The sequence below is a fragment of the Octopus bimaculoides genome, chromosome 28 (assembly GCF_046866305.1).
Source record: "Octopus bimaculoides isolate indiv1 chromosome 28, ASM4686630v1, whole genome shotgun sequence".
NCBI classification, from domain to species: Eukaryota; Metazoa; Mollusca; class Cephalopoda; order Octopoda; family Octopodidae; genus Octopus; species Octopus bimaculoides.
In genome coordinates this window covers 12005213-12021591 of record NC_142955.1, presented here as the reverse complement: position 1 = coordinate 12021591, position 16379 = coordinate 12005213, and the positions used below count along the sequence as shown (strand labels likewise).

The 16379-nt window shown below is 38.2% G+C and overlaps 1 protein-coding gene across 4 annotated transcripts; it reads right to left on the bottom strand.

The window, feature by feature from the left end:
* Positions 1-1555: 1555 nt before the first annotated feature.
* On the bottom strand, positions 1556-15846 carry LOC149130580 (uncharacterized). Of its 4 annotated transcripts, none has more exons than XM_089344374.1 (3): positions 11794-15846; positions 8094-10944; positions 1556-6853 (listed from the first exon to the last, which is right to left on the bottom strand). In XM_089344374.1, the coding sequence occupies exon 3, from the start codon at positions 6172-6174 to the stop codon at positions 4981-4983; it is 1194 nt and encodes a 397-aa protein (XP_089200500.1). In that variant the 5' UTR covers positions 6175-6853; positions 8094-10944; positions 11794-15846; the 3' UTR covers positions 1556-4980. The 4 variants fall into 4 exon arrangements, with proteins under 4 accessions (XP_089200500.1, XP_089200501.1, XP_089200502.1 ...); XM_089344375.1 differs by having other exon boundaries at positions 10925-10944; XM_089344376.1 differs by lacking the exon at positions 8094-10944.
* Positions 15847-16379: the final 533 nt, after the last annotated feature.

Here is a 16379-nt window from a genome sequence, read left to right as displayed (position 1 = left end):
AATGTTTTCCCCGATTCACTTGTTTTCATCTTTCTTTTTCTCTCAATAATATCTATATCTTCTTAACTACCATAACATCATCCATGAACTCTTGTGTATTATGTATGCATGAGCACAAAAATGTTGAATGGATTTCTTATATATATATATATATGGTAATAAATATTTTCTAAGGAATGCTTGCATTCAAGAAAACACGAAAACACACACATCTGTCATAGGTTAGCCTACACGTTGAAATATAACTTCCTTTTGGAAAATTCAAATTACGACAAACGTAAATAAACAAACGAAGTTTGCTTTTAGAAAGTTAAAGAAGTGATTTTAAATTCTCAATCGCAGAATAATTGCTAATAATATAGCCTGAACAGGATAAACTACCCCTATCCTGCAGAGAAAAGTGCAGGTGGCTAGCTGGGGATGTGAGTTTGAGTCCACAGCTAGCTTCCTTTTGGAAATTCTCCCTGAATACCCAATTGACTGGTTTTGAATATGGGAATTTGAATTTTATTTCTGCAATTGAATTGATTCGGTATGGAAACAGCTGTAGCCAGGAATTTCTCTGCATAAATTTGAATTTTTTCTGTTTTCTTCATTTTCTCATTTACATACACAAACACACATATATATATATATATATATATATATATATTCATCTTGATTTTACTCCTTATAAATGTTTATATTGTTTTGACCATTCATATTGTTCAGCTGATTTTGAAATAACACAGACCCTGTCCAATCAGTCTTAATTGATGTGTATTTCATTGTGTATGTATGAGTGTGGAGGCGCAATGGCCCAGTGGTTAGGGCAGCGGACTCGCGGTCATAGGATCATGGTTTCGATTCCCAGACCGGGCGTTGTGAGTGTTTATTGAGCGAAAACACCTAAAGCTCCACGAGGCTCCGGCAGGGGATGGTGGCGAACCCTGCTGTACTCTTTCACCACAACTTTCTCTCACTCTTACTTCCTGTTTCTGTTGTGCCTGTAATTCAAAGGGTCAGCCTTGTCACACTCTGTGTCACGCTGAATATCCCCGAGAACTACGTTAAGGGTACATGTGTCTGTGGAGTGCTCAGCCACTTGCACGTTAATTTCATGAGCAGGCTGTTCCGTTGATCGGATCAACTGGAACCCTTGTCGTCATAAGCGATGGAGTGCAAACAAATGTGTGTAACAAAGCCATGAATGTGTACATCTTTTTGACTTTTGTTGTCCATGTTTTTATTTTCAATTTCCCTGTGTGCATCTAAAGATGTCACCCCCCTCCTCTCTAATCCAGTCAGCTTGAAATATTTCCTTGATTATTAGCTACATAATATTCATTGCATCATTTATCACTATCCATACCATAGACACATATAAGCATCTATTTATCTATGGCAATGAAATCTCATATAGACAACTAAATAACACCTATAATCATCTCTAGGATTTTACAGCTGTCTTTAAGCAACACATATGTACCACTAGAATTTTGTAGCTATATACGTATTTGGTATAGATAGTGTTAAAACTATGTATAAATATATAAAAGGATAAAGAGAACAATGGTAAAGTTAGAAATATATTTTATGGATAGAGTCTTACAGCTGTTTCAGGGAAGATCCAATGCATCCCTTCATCGGAGACAGAAATAGTAAAGGAATCGATTATTATATCTATAAGCGGAGAGTTATAGTAGGAAGTGAGAGTGAGTGTGATGCGCTGAAAAAAGAAAGAAAGAACAGTACTTGGAGTGTAGCTTCATTCCAGTAGTAAGTATCCGTGTAAATAATCCTTGTGGGAATTTTCCAGAGATAGTTGCTGTAGTGTTAAAACTGTTTATGAACCATTGTATTGATTCAAAAGTTCACTTTTATCTGATGTCAGTTACGTGAAACTTGGAGTAACAGTTTCGTACCGTATTTTGTTTTCAATAAATCACTGTATTTTACTCCTAGCTTGGTGTTTGAGTACTATTTTCTCCACCTTGTTTTACCCCTATGTGCTTACATCCTCTCTCTCTCCACACACATATATATATATATATGTCAACGTGTCTTTGTATATAGATATATATCTTCATCATTGTTTAGTTTAATTATGAAATATTGTAAAAATAGATGCAGGCATGGCTGTGTGATGAGAAGTTTGCTTCCCAACCACATGGTTGTGGCACCTTGAGTAAGTGTCTACTAATAATGTCTCTCAGGCCAACAAAAGCCTTGAGTGGAATTAGGAATCAGAAACTAAAAGAAGCACATCATGTGTATGTATATATATATATATATATATATATATATATATATATATATATATATATATATATATAATTATTATTTATTATTTTAATATTTATTACTTTGTACTTTTTTGATTTTTATTATAGGTCTTTTTTATGTATTTACTTATTAAAATTTTCTTTGTGATTGTGGATTTTCATGGATGAATTAAATAATTGTGGTTTATTTCTCTAAATTATATATTTACATATTATATATTGTGAAATTTAATTTAATTTTGATAAATTAAATTGAATTTTTCCCTGTAAATTTGGAATTTTTTCCCTAATATTATCATAATTATATATATATATATATATATCATCATCATCATTATCATCGTTTAACGTCCGCTTTCCATGCTAGCATGGGTTGGACGATTTGACTGAGGACTGGTGAAACCGGATGGCAACACCAGGCTCCAGTCTGATTTGGCAGAGTTTCTACAGCTGGATGCCCTTCCTAACGCCAACCACTCAGAGAGTGTGCAATGGTTAATAATTTTGTGGGTGTTTACCAAGTCAGTTGCCAGATGTTGGAGCTTCAAGGTACCTATGCCCAGGGACGCAAGGTATGACAGATGCCTAATGGAGGGTATTCGCTTGGTTGCACGTCTCTGAGCAGTTTCAAGGAGGTCCAATGTCCTGAGCAAGATAGGGGTTCCAGACTGGTGATGCAAATTCCATGTGTGGCTACACCATAGCCATATACAGCCTCAAATAGATAGCTGGAGAGTGGCTGACAAAGGTCTTGCTGAGAGATGGCAAGACATCCTTGGCCTTTTTGACAGTTTTAGAGATATGCTTTGTCCAGCACAAATCGGTGCTGACAGTATATGCCCTGTGTCATGTTCACAAGAAGACTTGATAATAGCATTGTGGAGAGAGTATGTGGACACTGGGTTTTCCTCTCAAAATGCATCGAGGTACACTTGTCCACAGCCAGCTTCAGTTGCCAGTCCGTGATCCATTGTTGCACTGTGTCAAACCTGATTGCAGGAAAGATCTAGTGTTCAGGATCTGTCCTTTTTATCTCAAGGTACAGCTTGATGTCATCTGCACATTTGAGCACTGTGAAATTCTTCAAGTTGGCATCTATGTCATTAGTGTATACAACAAACAAAAGGTGACCAAAAACAGATCCCTGCAGTACACCAGATGATATCTCACAGGGTGAAGAATGCTCTCCTAGAACCGTGACTACCTCTTTTTTGGCTAAGAATGAAGGACTCCAACCAGTTAAAAAGATCATCTTTCACACCCATTGCAGAGAGTTTTACCACAAGTCTTCTGTGTGGCATAGAATTAAGCTTTAGTAAAGTCAAGGTAAACAACATTCACCCATGAGCAGCCATCACTGACCTGGGTGATGTCTTCAAGAAACTTGATGATCGCAGCAGCTGGAGTTTGGGATAAATCCAAACTGTAAGGACCAAATAAGGCTGTGAGAATTCCAGAGTGTTTCCCTGACACAGGATTCCATCAGTTTGGCAATGCAGCTGGTAAAACTGACTGGATGATAGTTGACAGGCAACATGTAGTCACCCTTTTTGTACAGAGGAATGACAGTGGCAGTTTTCCACTGCTCTGGAGTAGAACTATTGTTAAAACAGAACTGCACTACCACAGCTCCTGTTTGCTTGGCTGAATACAAAGTTGTTAAAACAACTGTAAGATGTTGAAAACTGAGAATGTGGCTTCCATGGTAACAATTCCCAACACTGATATTTGGCATCCAAAACTAGTCTATTTATAAGCCTTATTAGGATAGTACTAGGTTTGAGAAAGTTGCATCAAGTGATGTCTTGATGCTTATTGGTCAGCTAATCAGCCAATCACATGAAGTGGCTGTTACTTAGCTGATGTAATACTCCAATAAAAATAAGCAATCCAGTGCAAACAGAACAGATATGATGTTTTGTCCGACAAGAGATGATATCCTGCTCTCTTGTAGAGGTCAGCCTCCCAGCAGATGTGAATGCATCATTAAAAGTCCTGAGAAAAAGAGAACATTCTGGTGCATTAATGTGGAACTTGCACTTGACTATAAATTGCTTTGTTTGTACCCATCATCATTTGGCTTATATCTACAGATTTACAAACAAATCAAGAAAGTACAAAATAAAATGACACACATTCTCCTCATCCAATCTATGAGTCACACACTGAATTGGAGCCTGGTGCAGCCTTCTGGCTTGCCAGCCCTCAGGCAAACTCTCCAACCTATGCCAGCATGGAAAGCGGACGTTAAACGATGATGATGATGATGATACAAATGAGAAAAAAAGAAACAACTTTAATAATAAAAAGTTAAATATTACACATACTGTACTGTGTTCAGTACAGCATAAATACTGATATTGCACTGCAACTTCAAGTCCTTGTTGCAATGTAGGGGCATGTGAGACCCAATGACCCTAAAAACTATGCTAGAAAAGCAATAGGTTCCTGGCAAAGCCTCACATACTGGACAGGTCAAAGGATAGAGGTCAAACATATGGATCACCTACAGAGATGAAAATGAATTTGTGTGTAGTGCCAATACCCGTTCTTAGAAAAAAAAGTAAAATAAGGGAAACTTCAACATAAATTGAAAACCAACAAGATATGGGAGAGGTAAAGAGCTCAGAGTTGGGAACAATAAAGAAAAGTCACTGAAGGTTTGTAGGGAGTGAAAGGTTTAACTAAGTAAATTTTGACATTGATACAGTTTCTCTTACATATGAATACCTTTGTGTTTAGTAAAGTTAGATAGTCGAGAGAATGATTCACCACAGACATCACAACGAAATGGTTTCTCTCCTGTATGAATACGTTTGTGTATGGTCAATGTATAATTTTCACGGAATGATTTACCACAGACACCACAGGGAAATTGTCTCTCTCCGGTATGAACACGTTTGTGTCTGGTCAACTTATAATTTGCAGGGAATGTTTTACCACAGATATCACAGCGAAATGGTTTCACTCCTGTATGTATACATTTGTGTATAGTTAATTTAGCATTTACAACGAATGTTTTACCACATATATCACAGCGATGTGGCTTCCTACCTGTATGAATATGTTGGTGTTCAGTTACATGATGTTTTTGGTTGAATTTTTTACCACATATATCACAGCGATATGGTTTTTCTCCAGTGTGAATCCGTTTGTGTGCAATTAAGTTAGGTTTTTGAGCGAATAAATTACCACAGATATCACAGCGATATGGTTTCACTTTTCTATGAATATCTTTGTGGCACCTTAAATCACTTCTTGCAGTGAACGATTTACCACAGGCATCACATTGATATGGTCTCTCTCCTGTATGAGTTCGTTTGTGAACAGTTAACATGCCACATTGAGAATATGATTTACCACAGATAACACAGCGATATGGCTTCTCTCCTGTATGAATTCGCTTATGAATAGTCAAGTTAGCATTTTGAGAGAATGATTTACCACAGATATCACAGCGATATGGTTTTTCTCTTATATGATTACATTTGTGAATAGTTACCTTACTACTTATAGGGAACGATTTACCACAGATATCACAGTGATATGGCTTCTCTCTTGTATGAATTCGTTTGTGTTTAGTTAGGTGATCACTTCTTGAGAATGATTTACCACAGATGTCACAATGATATGGGTTCTCTCCTGTGTGAATACGTTTGTGGGTTCTTAAGTTATCATTTCGAGAGAATGATTTACCACAGATATCACAATAATAAGGTTTCTTTTCTGTATTAATGAGTTTATGTCTAGTTACATCACTACTTTGAGAGGATGATTCACTACAAATATTTAAGCCATGTGGTTTTTTTCCAATGCGAATGCATTTGTGAACCTTCAATTTCTGTTTCCGAGAGAATGATTTATCACAGACATCACAGTGATATGATGTTTTATCTATCTCCTTCTCCATATTATCAGAAAAACCAGTATTTTACAACTACCTTTTAACAGTTAACTTTCTTACACAATTCATTTTCCATAATTTTTCTTTTCTCATCAAAAAATGCAGCAATTTTCTTCTCTTGTATCATTAATGCAATACATACTTCTATAATTCCACCAGTTGTGATCTTTGATGATATCTGAAGATGCTTTGAATCCTTTTGCAATGAGAGTTCAATTAAGATATAAAATCTTTTCATAAATACTGCAGCCAGTGAAATAGAGAAATGTTTTTATGAAACTTAGTTGAGAAGAAATACCTCAATGTTATTCTATCATAAATGTGTATAAAGAACATTTATGTCTGTTCTATGAAACATTTAGTCTTTGAAAAGATAACATTGATTACATATACATGTATACATGAACAAGCCATATATTCACCTCTTCAGCTAGACAATTGTTCTTGTCCCTCAGTGCTCTACCCAACCCGTGTCCTCACCAGTGTTCGTGCCACAAAAACAGGCATTCAGTACATATTGCGACGTGGTTTATATTAAAGGCCAAGATAGACACTGAAGCCTGGCTCAGTTCCGTTTTATTTGTTCACATCAAATTGTCCAACACATGCCAGCATGGAAAAATGGATGTTAAATGATGCTGATGATGATATCTGATAAACAGTTCTTCCAATGATATTTGATAATCTGAAAAAAAAAATAGAGAAACAAAAACTGAATAAATACAAAATACCTAAACAGTAAAACTACAAAAGTGAAAATTATATTGTGTTTCTGAACTGAAAAACAATAGAAATAAACATTTACTAATCTATTAAAGCTATCCAAATAACTGGTTTGTTTGTGGAGGCACTCTGTCGCTTACAACGTCGAGGGTTCCAGTAGATCCGATCAACGGAACAGCCTGCTCGTGAAATTAATATGCAAGTGGCTGAGCACTCCACAGACACGTGTACCCTTAACGTAGTTCTCGGGAATATTCAGCGTGACAGTGTGACAAGGCTGACCCTTTGAATTACAGGCACAACAGAAACAGGGAGTAAGAGTGAGAGAAAGTTGTGGTGAAAGAGTACAGCAGGGTTTGCCACCATCCCCTGGCGGAGCCTCATGGAGCTTTAGGTTAGGTGTTTTCGCTCAATAAACACTCACAACGCCCGGTCTGGGAATCGAAACCACGATCCTATGACCGCGAGTCCGCAGCCCTAACCACTGGGCCATTGCGCCTCCACAACTGGTTTGTTTATGTCCCTGTAAAATAGTAATTTGGCAGAGACTAATAACGTAAGTACCGGCTTAGAAAAAAAAAAAAGTCATGGAGTTGACTTTTTCTGACTAAACTCTGTGCTCCAGCATGGCTGCAATTCATCGACAGCAACAAGCAAAAGACTAAACCCAGATTAACAACGAAGTCTATATGAAGGAAAATGTTAGAAAGAATAAAAGGCAAGAAAAAACATGAAGAGATTAAAAGAAAACAGCTTAAATAAATAAATCTTTCATGGCTGTTCTGCCAATAGGACAGCCTGCAGAGGAAAAAAACTCTTCATCATCATCATCGTCGTTCAACGTCCGCTTTCCATGCTAGCATGGGTTGGACGATTTGACTGAGGACTGGTGAACCAGATGGCTACACCAGGCTCCAATCTGATTTGGCAGAGTTTCTACAGCTGGATGCCTTTTCCTAACGCCAACCACTCAGAGAGTGTAGTGGGTGCTTTTACGTCTCACCCGCACGAAGGCCAGTCAGGCAGTACTGAGCCATCAAATAGTGGGAGGAGATCTCTTGTCCCCCTTAACTGGGTTTCCATAGCAACAATGACATCCAAATTGCACGACCTGATGTCATTAAGGAAGTGACCTTGCTTCCAGTTTGACCCCAGGCCACACACATTCAAACAACCAACATGAATACAAGCCATCTACTTACCTTGGCACCAGTGGCTTTCGGCCTTGCCCTTTTTCTTTACTGGGGCTCGTGGGTTGGTTTGACACAGGTCCTCATACATGGACTTACTGAAGTCCAACTTCGGAAGACCGAAGTCTGTGGGGAATATGATTCTAATACTGCGAGATTTATATCATCTATTTGTATTATCATAATTCCTTCTGGAAGTTTTGTGTAATGTTCTTTGAAGATTTCTGCTGTAGGAATATTTTAAATTCGTGTTGTCAATTGTTCGTCAAGGCATTTATTGCCACTAATAATAACTTGTTTTGCCATATTTTTTCCCAGAACTGGAGTGGAGGGATATCAGGACTGGAGGATGGGGATTGGAGGGGTGAAATATCAGGGCTGGGTGGGAGGGAGTTGAGGTTATCAGGGTTAGAAGGAGGGGATATTGGTGTTTTTTTTTTGGTGAATAGTGATGGGGAGGGGTAGTTTGAATTTTGTGCATGTCTGTTGAGGGAGCTTTTTTCTTGTTCGAGCTGGATGTTGAGGGAGTGGGATTGGAGTTCTTTCTTTTGGTTAATTTGTTCCTTTTTACAGCAGACTCTCCGTCTTCACTCCCAGCTGGTTGCGCGTTTTCATTGATGGGAGCCTGTTGGTCGGTCTTCTGTGTCTCTATCTCTTCTGCATCCTTTTTTTGGGGGCCGTCTCCACCTTACAGGTAGGACAGTTTGCCCGAATGTGGCCCTTCTCTCCACATTCGAAGTACCGATCTTTTCCAGGGTCTGTGGCACCACTTGGATAATGACCTCAAGGCCTTGCCCCTTCCAGTTCTGCTGGTGGATCTTTTGAGGCCTCTAATATCCGTTATTTTGTCTTTGAGCCCCATTAGTAGGGCTGAGAGTAGCCACGAAATGTTCACTTCTGGCGGGGTCTCTTCTATTGGGATCTTTGATGTGCGCCTGCCTAAGTATATTGGCAGCAACACGTCTGCGGTTCTCAAAGGTTGTACTGAGTGTTTTTTGGCTTTCTCTTCACTTTTGAAATAAACTGCTACAGTGGCAAAGCATTTCCCTCTGGTCAGGTATTCTGTGTCCTGCCAGATTGGCTGAAGGCATTTTTCTACAGCTTCTTTTGGTACTTTGTCAAGTTTCTTTTCCTTTACAAGAATTTTAAATACTCTTTTACTTGTTTCAGTCTTTTGACTGTGGCCATGCTGGAGCACCACCTTTAATCGAGTAAATCGACCCCAGGACTTATTCTTTGGATGCCTAGTACTTATTCTATCGGTCTCTTTTTGCCGAACCGCTAAGTTACAGGGACGTAAACACACCACCATCGGTTGTCAAGCGATGTTGGGGGGACAAACACAGACACACACACATATATATATATATATATATATATATATACATATATACGACAGGCTTCTTTCAGTTTCCGTCTACCAAATCCACTCACAAGGCTTTGGTCGACCCGAGGCTATAGTAGAAGACACTTGCCCAAGGTGCCACACAGTGGGAATGAACCCGGAACCATGTGGTTGGTAAGCAAGCTACTTACCACACAGCTACTCCTGCGCAACTATTTTTTTTTGCAGTTTCTTCTATGATTTCACTCATATTCCTCCTTTAAAAACATGTTTTGGTGCTGCATCAGCACACTTCAGTCAACGCATAATTTTTCTATTTTCACTCTAGCCGCAGCTGCAAAATTAATCTTTTCTTGCCGGTTCTATAAGTTTGTCTGCCGTCAGCATACTTAACATTTCACAGTTTTCTTTTTCTCTGCAGAGGAAGTATTCATTTTAAACAAAATAAATTTGTGGAAAAACGCCACAGAAATGGATAATTCCCCACCGCACAGAGGGGAATAAAAGTTCACTCCCTCTGTCACACGCAGAAGGGTATTACTTACTAACAACACAAAGAAAAGAATTCAACAACAACAATTCCAACACTAACTTTCAAGCAAAAAATACACCACAGAATTAATCAAAAGTAACAAAAGCATTCTACCCGGTGTGTTAACGATTCTGCCAACTCACCGCCGCCTTAAAACGAAATATTCTTTTCTACTCTCGGCAGAAAGCCCGAAATTTTGTGGGCGGGGGCCAGTCGATTGGATCGAGCATAGTACGCAACTGGTACTTAATTTATCGGCGGAGGTAAAGGACATGCACCACGCCCCCTTTCGGTTATTTTTGTTGGTTTTTTTTTTTTCTACAGAAACTCAGCTTTTCGACTGCTGAGATTCCGAATCTACAAAAAGAAAAATCGGCTTTCCAAAATTTTAATTCCTTCACCAACCCCGCCCCATCCCCCAATTTTAGACATTGTTTAGAAACTTTTTTTTTTTTTGCGAAATACGTAGAAAAATACGGAGATTATGATTCTGAAAAAAATTTCAATTTTTCAAAAAAAAAAAAAAAAAAATAATAATAATAATAATAATAATAAACACTTCTCACTTCCTACTAAAATAGCAGACGTAAAAAGTATCCAAACGGAAAACTCGACAAGCTAGAAACAGCAGCTAAACAACGAATCACGTTTTCAAAATTTTAAATTCCTCACCCCAATGTTTTTCTTTGCCAGAGGGGTGGAGAGGAGGAAAGTTAAAATTTTGAAAACGTGTTTTGGGGGTTTCAAAATCTTCAATTTTGAAATGCCGCAGTAGAAAAATTGGGTGTATAGGAAGATGAAAAAAAAAACAACCAAATGAGGTGTGGGCCATGTCGTTTACCTCTGCCCGACATTGACCGCACCCCCGAAAAGATGAAAAGCAAAAGTCGACCACGACGGATTTAAGATGAAATAATGAAATGTATCAAGTAGAGACACTGAATAAAATATGTAAACGATACTTACAAAGCAATTTAAGTTTTAAGCTGAAATAACGAGAGATGAATTGAAATTAATGAGGACATTGATATATTTAGGACAACTTTATGTGTACCATAAGATCGCCCTTTAACTATTTCTTACATCTCTATCTGCTTCTTCTGATTAATCATCAATCTGTTGGGTTAATTTGAAGTCTTAATTAATTATTACTAACACAGTCTAAATAAAGAAGATATTTCTAACGTGTGAAGATATTGTGTGAGGAGTCATACTGACATGACGGAAGTGACATTGATTGTGCAAGAAAACCTAATAACCAATCAGTAGTGAGTGCGATACATGCACGTATTGCTGTTATTCAATCAGGGGTGAAAATTAAAGAAGACAAAAGATGGTGATGGGCGTTTCACTATTGTTAAAGTTTGTGGAGGCGCAAAGGCCCAGTGGTTAGGGCAGCGAACTCGCGGTCGTAGGATCGCGGTTTCGATTCCCAGACCGGGCGTTGTGAGTGTTTATTGAGCGAAAACACCTAAAGCTCCACGAGGGTCCGGCAGGGGATGGTGCCGAACCCTGCTCTACTCTTTCACTCTTACTTCTTGAGTTTCTGTTGTGCCTGTAATTCAAAGGGTCAGCCTTGTCACACTGTGTCACGCTGAATATCCCCGAGAACTATGTTAAGGGTACACGTGTCTGTGGAGTGCTCAGCCATTTGCACGTTAATTTCACGAGCAGGCTGTTCCGTTGATCGGATCAACTGGAACCCTCCACGTCGTAAGCGACGGAGTGCCTACAACATTCAAGTTTGGTTAAGAAAGTAAATAAAAATTAAGAGGGAGATAAGTAGTAAAAGAAGCAAAGGGGCATAACTGAGGATCATAAGCAAGACAACTTACATTTTACACAACCTAATTAAGGGCGATTGCCGCCAAAAAGTGAACAAATGTGTTCTTCTTATCCGTGGAATTCTGTTCGAGCCAAACATCCCATACTTCCCGACAGAAATTACACCAATCGATGACTGTAGTTCGACTACTGACGGAAGACTCGTGCATAATATTATTTTGCGACATATCTCGTGACCAACAATAAATAATTAAAATAATATTGAGCAAAGAAATATGACTTCTCTCAAAAAATGAACGGTAACGAACAGATTTGCTCCTTTTGCAATGCTTGCAGTTCCATAATTTCTCATCAGTAACGTCACCACGTGTAGTAAGGCCACATGGCGAATTACAATTTTCACATGTGTACATATTCATAATTAGTCGACGCCGTGCCAACCACTGAAGAATGTTCTCTCCAGCTTTTCCTAACTGAATGATAGTCCACGATTCCTCTAAGATTGATTCACGACTGAGGATTTCTTGTTCAGGAACAAGGAATTGCGATGCCGCCGTTCTTCCACGGACCATTCCGATCGACCGCCAAGTAAAGAATGCTTCTTTTACTACTTATCTCCCCCTCGATTTTATTTACTTTTTTAAACTAAACAAACTGAACAATTACCAATCCATTGATTTTCAGTGATGTGTCCGGCAATTTACGGAAAAGATTTTTTTTTCTCTTTAATATCCATTTTTATTGGAGGTTGCCGAGAATACCTTTGATCTACTTGAGTGCGCAGAATAGTCACATACATGCAGTCACACAAACAGTCTCCTTCCAGCTCTGTCTCACACACACACACACACACACACTCCAATGAAATATACAGGTAGGTGGCAGGATACAATGAGGAATAATTACTGCATTTTTTACTTCAAAAAAAGAATTTTCTTATAAATGTTCACTACCTTACAAAATTTATATCTGCTAACCAAATGGTCTTCTCTAAATGCATTTAAAACACTATTACAGCTGGGACAAAATGATTAAAACGAGATAAGATAAATTTTCTTCTCCGATTCTACAGAATCGAAATTAATCAAACACTCATACACAACAATATCCATCTTTGGGCATCAGGAAGCTGAGAAATGCGACAAAAATTAAATATGTACAGGGCAAATGAAAGCGGGTCCGGAAAAAATACCAGAAGGCTTAATTAGGGTTGTGTATCTGAAGGTTTAATCAAGGTTGTAAATTATGATATGAGATGGCACAGAAACTCGTCATGTCACTTTGCACATCTTAACATAAAGTCATTTTCATTACATCTCTCTTCTTTAAAAACATTGCAAGAAGTATTGTAGTTATATACACACAAAATTTAAGTTATGGCAATATTTGGAACTTGAATTATCAACTTAAAATAAACTCAGTTATATATTCATTATCATCCTGATAAAGCAACTTTCTCGAAAGTCCATGAATATATCCTCTTTAAATTTAACTGTCCATACTTGAATTTTTTTCTCATTAAGAAACGTGAGCAATTAACGCAGTTCATGAATCTCTCAGTTTGATTACAGCTCGTATCTATAGTCTTAGACGCATCCGTATCACAGTTCAAAGGCTCTTCACATTCTCCCGCTGAGCTGTTGGATTCTCAGCAGTTGTCCGCGGGTGACGGCGATTTTGTCGATACTGTCTTCCATCTGACGTCGTTATGTTGTAGGATCTTGGTGTGTCGTCAATTGATTTGACAACTCCAAACTTCCAAGAATCCTGATTTGATGTCCAGAAGTCAAGGGAGGTAACTCTCTATTACCTTTGTCGTGGTCCTTTTTGCCGTCTTGAAGTGCTTTCAGCTAAGCAAGTAGCTGTTTCTTGTCCTGTACTTGAGGTTTCAGTAAAGCAACGGACACAGGCAAGCGACTTTTCAGGCGCCTACTCATTAGCATTTCAGCTGGTGAGAGACTGACCATGTCACCTAGTGTGTTTCTGTACTCAAGCAGAGCTAAGTAGATATCTCGGCTACTAAATTCTGTTTTCTTGAGCAGATTTTTTACTGTTTGAACTATATGCTCAGCTTATCTTTTTGATTGTGGGCATGTCAGGCTTGATGTTGTGCGTGTGAAGTCCCATTCTAGACCAAAGTTATGGAACTTCGCACTCGTAACTGAGGTCCATTATCATACGTACATACAAGTGGCGGGGCACAATGAGGAATAATTACTGCATTTTTTTACTTTGAGGAAAAAAAATTTTTTTTCACAGACGTACGTTACAAGAACTATATCAACTAAGCAAATGACCTTAAATAAATGCATTAAAAACACTATTACATATTCGGAACCATTTCAGAAAATCATCTTCATTGTCTGAGCAGATAAAAGGCAAATTCAGCTGGGGAAAAATGAATAAGACAAAATAGATTTTCCTCTTCAGTTCTCCAGAATTACATTTCATAAGACTCACACACATCAGAATCCATCCTTGAACATCAGAAAGATGTGAAATGCAACAAAAATTAAATGTGTAGGGAAAATGGCACATGATATGAAATTAAGGAAACTCGTCTAAAAATAAAATATTCTGTATCGCTTCTTGATAATCTGTTTGAGTGTGAAGGTGCAATGGCCCAGTGGTTAGGGCAGCGGACTCGCGGTCATAGGATCGCGGTTTCGATTCCCAGACCGGGCGTTTTGAGTGTTTATTGAGCGAAAACACCTAAAGCTCCGGTAGGGGATGGTGGCAAACCCTGCTGTACTCTTTCACCACAACTTTCTCTTACTTCCTGTTTCTGTTGTGCCTGTAATTCAAAGGGCCAGCCTTGTCACACTGTGTCACGCTGAATATCCCCGAGAACTACGTTAAGGGTACACGTGTCTGTGGAGTGCTCAGCCACTTGCACGTCAATTTCACGAGCAGGCTGTTCCGTTGATCGGATCAACTGGAACCCTCGACGGAGTGCCAACAACAACAACAACAATCTGTTTGGGTGAATCTCCTCGCAATACATTTATGCAGCATGCATAAATGATGAAATTAGACATTAGTGGGGGGGGGGGGAAATGAGTTTGAATTGAACAGAGTAACAGTGGAAGTCGAAACTATTTGTGGTGATGACAACTCCACTTCATTAATTAGTTTTTCATGTCATGGCTGAGTATACTGGGCCGAAAGTGTGTATCCATTAAATGGGCCCTTGGTTGGTTATCTTTAATTCTATACTTGTTTCAGTCATTAGACTGTGGCCATTCTGGGGCTCCACCTTGAAGAATTTTAATCAAAATAATCGACCGCAGTACTGTATCGGTCAGTTATGCCAAACCATTAAGTTACAGGGACATGAACACACCAACAGTAGTTGTTAGGTAATGGTGGGGAACAAACACACACACGTATAAATGATGGGCTTCTCTCAGTTTCCATCTACCAAATCCATTCTCAAAGACACTTGCCCAAGGTGCCTGGAGTGAATTACTGAATGGTGTCACTGTGGCAGATTATAAAAGTTATTCACAGCTGGTCTCTGCAGACAATTTGTTCTGCAATCCAATGAAGATTGGTGGTCCCAAGAATTGAGAGAGAAATGTAACTAACTGTTTTTTGAAGAAGAAAGGGATCCTTTCTGTTTGGCTGCCAATTTCCAATCTCTTTAATTTATTCTGTTCAAATTGATTTCATATTCGGTGTAATAATGTAGTTTTATATGCTAATCAAATGCCATGAAATTCATTTTTGTGATAAGTCAGTAAATAAAGAATTAATAGCTTTTAAAGTTTGCAAATCTTGGGTAATTTTAGCCAATTGTAAGCCAGAGATACATTTATGCCTGTTTCCATAGTAACAAGCCGAACATGACAATTCTTTTGCCTGCGAGATAGCACGTGTCAACAAATATATTGTACATTAAAGCAGGTACACCAACATTGTATTCTCCTGTTTTTGCCCATTTGCTGTTTGTACCCTGGTTGAGAGATGAGCTAAAAGTAATAGCCAAACAGAAATAAGCCTTAGCCTTAATTCACACACACCCCTCCTCATTTTTCTTTTGTTTGGTTTTTCCATAATCGTATGAATTCCTGAGTGTAGAAAACAAATTCATAAAAAAGAAAAAAAAATTCTTGAATTAATAATACAACAAAGTATACACAACAGAAAAGACAATTTGGTAGTTATAAGAAAATAATTGCTTGAATAAGATCTGTGAATACACACTGAAGACTAGATGAGATCCAAAACATTTATTTATAAGCTTCGTTACAATAGGTTCTAGAAATTTGTTTTATGATGGTTTAAAGTCTCCCTTGGTTGTACTAAAGAATCATGTATATCATTGTATAATATATCTTAGGGGTTTGTTCATAGAAATAACAAAAGAAACCAACTTTAAAATAACAGTGAGACTTCATTCCTTTGTAAAGTGCTACAGTGGACCAAAGCAAGAAACATTACAAATTCTGTTGTTGTTCACCCATCATTTTGATAATTCAGCTTGGGTTGTCATTGGTTACATGGGATCCATTATAGATTAAATTTCCTGGCAAATGGCAGGATCTGCATAACTCACCTTGATGAAAAACTATCACCCGTCTAACTCATAAATAATTTGTTGCACCAATTTATGGGGGAAAAAAGGAGGCTCCAG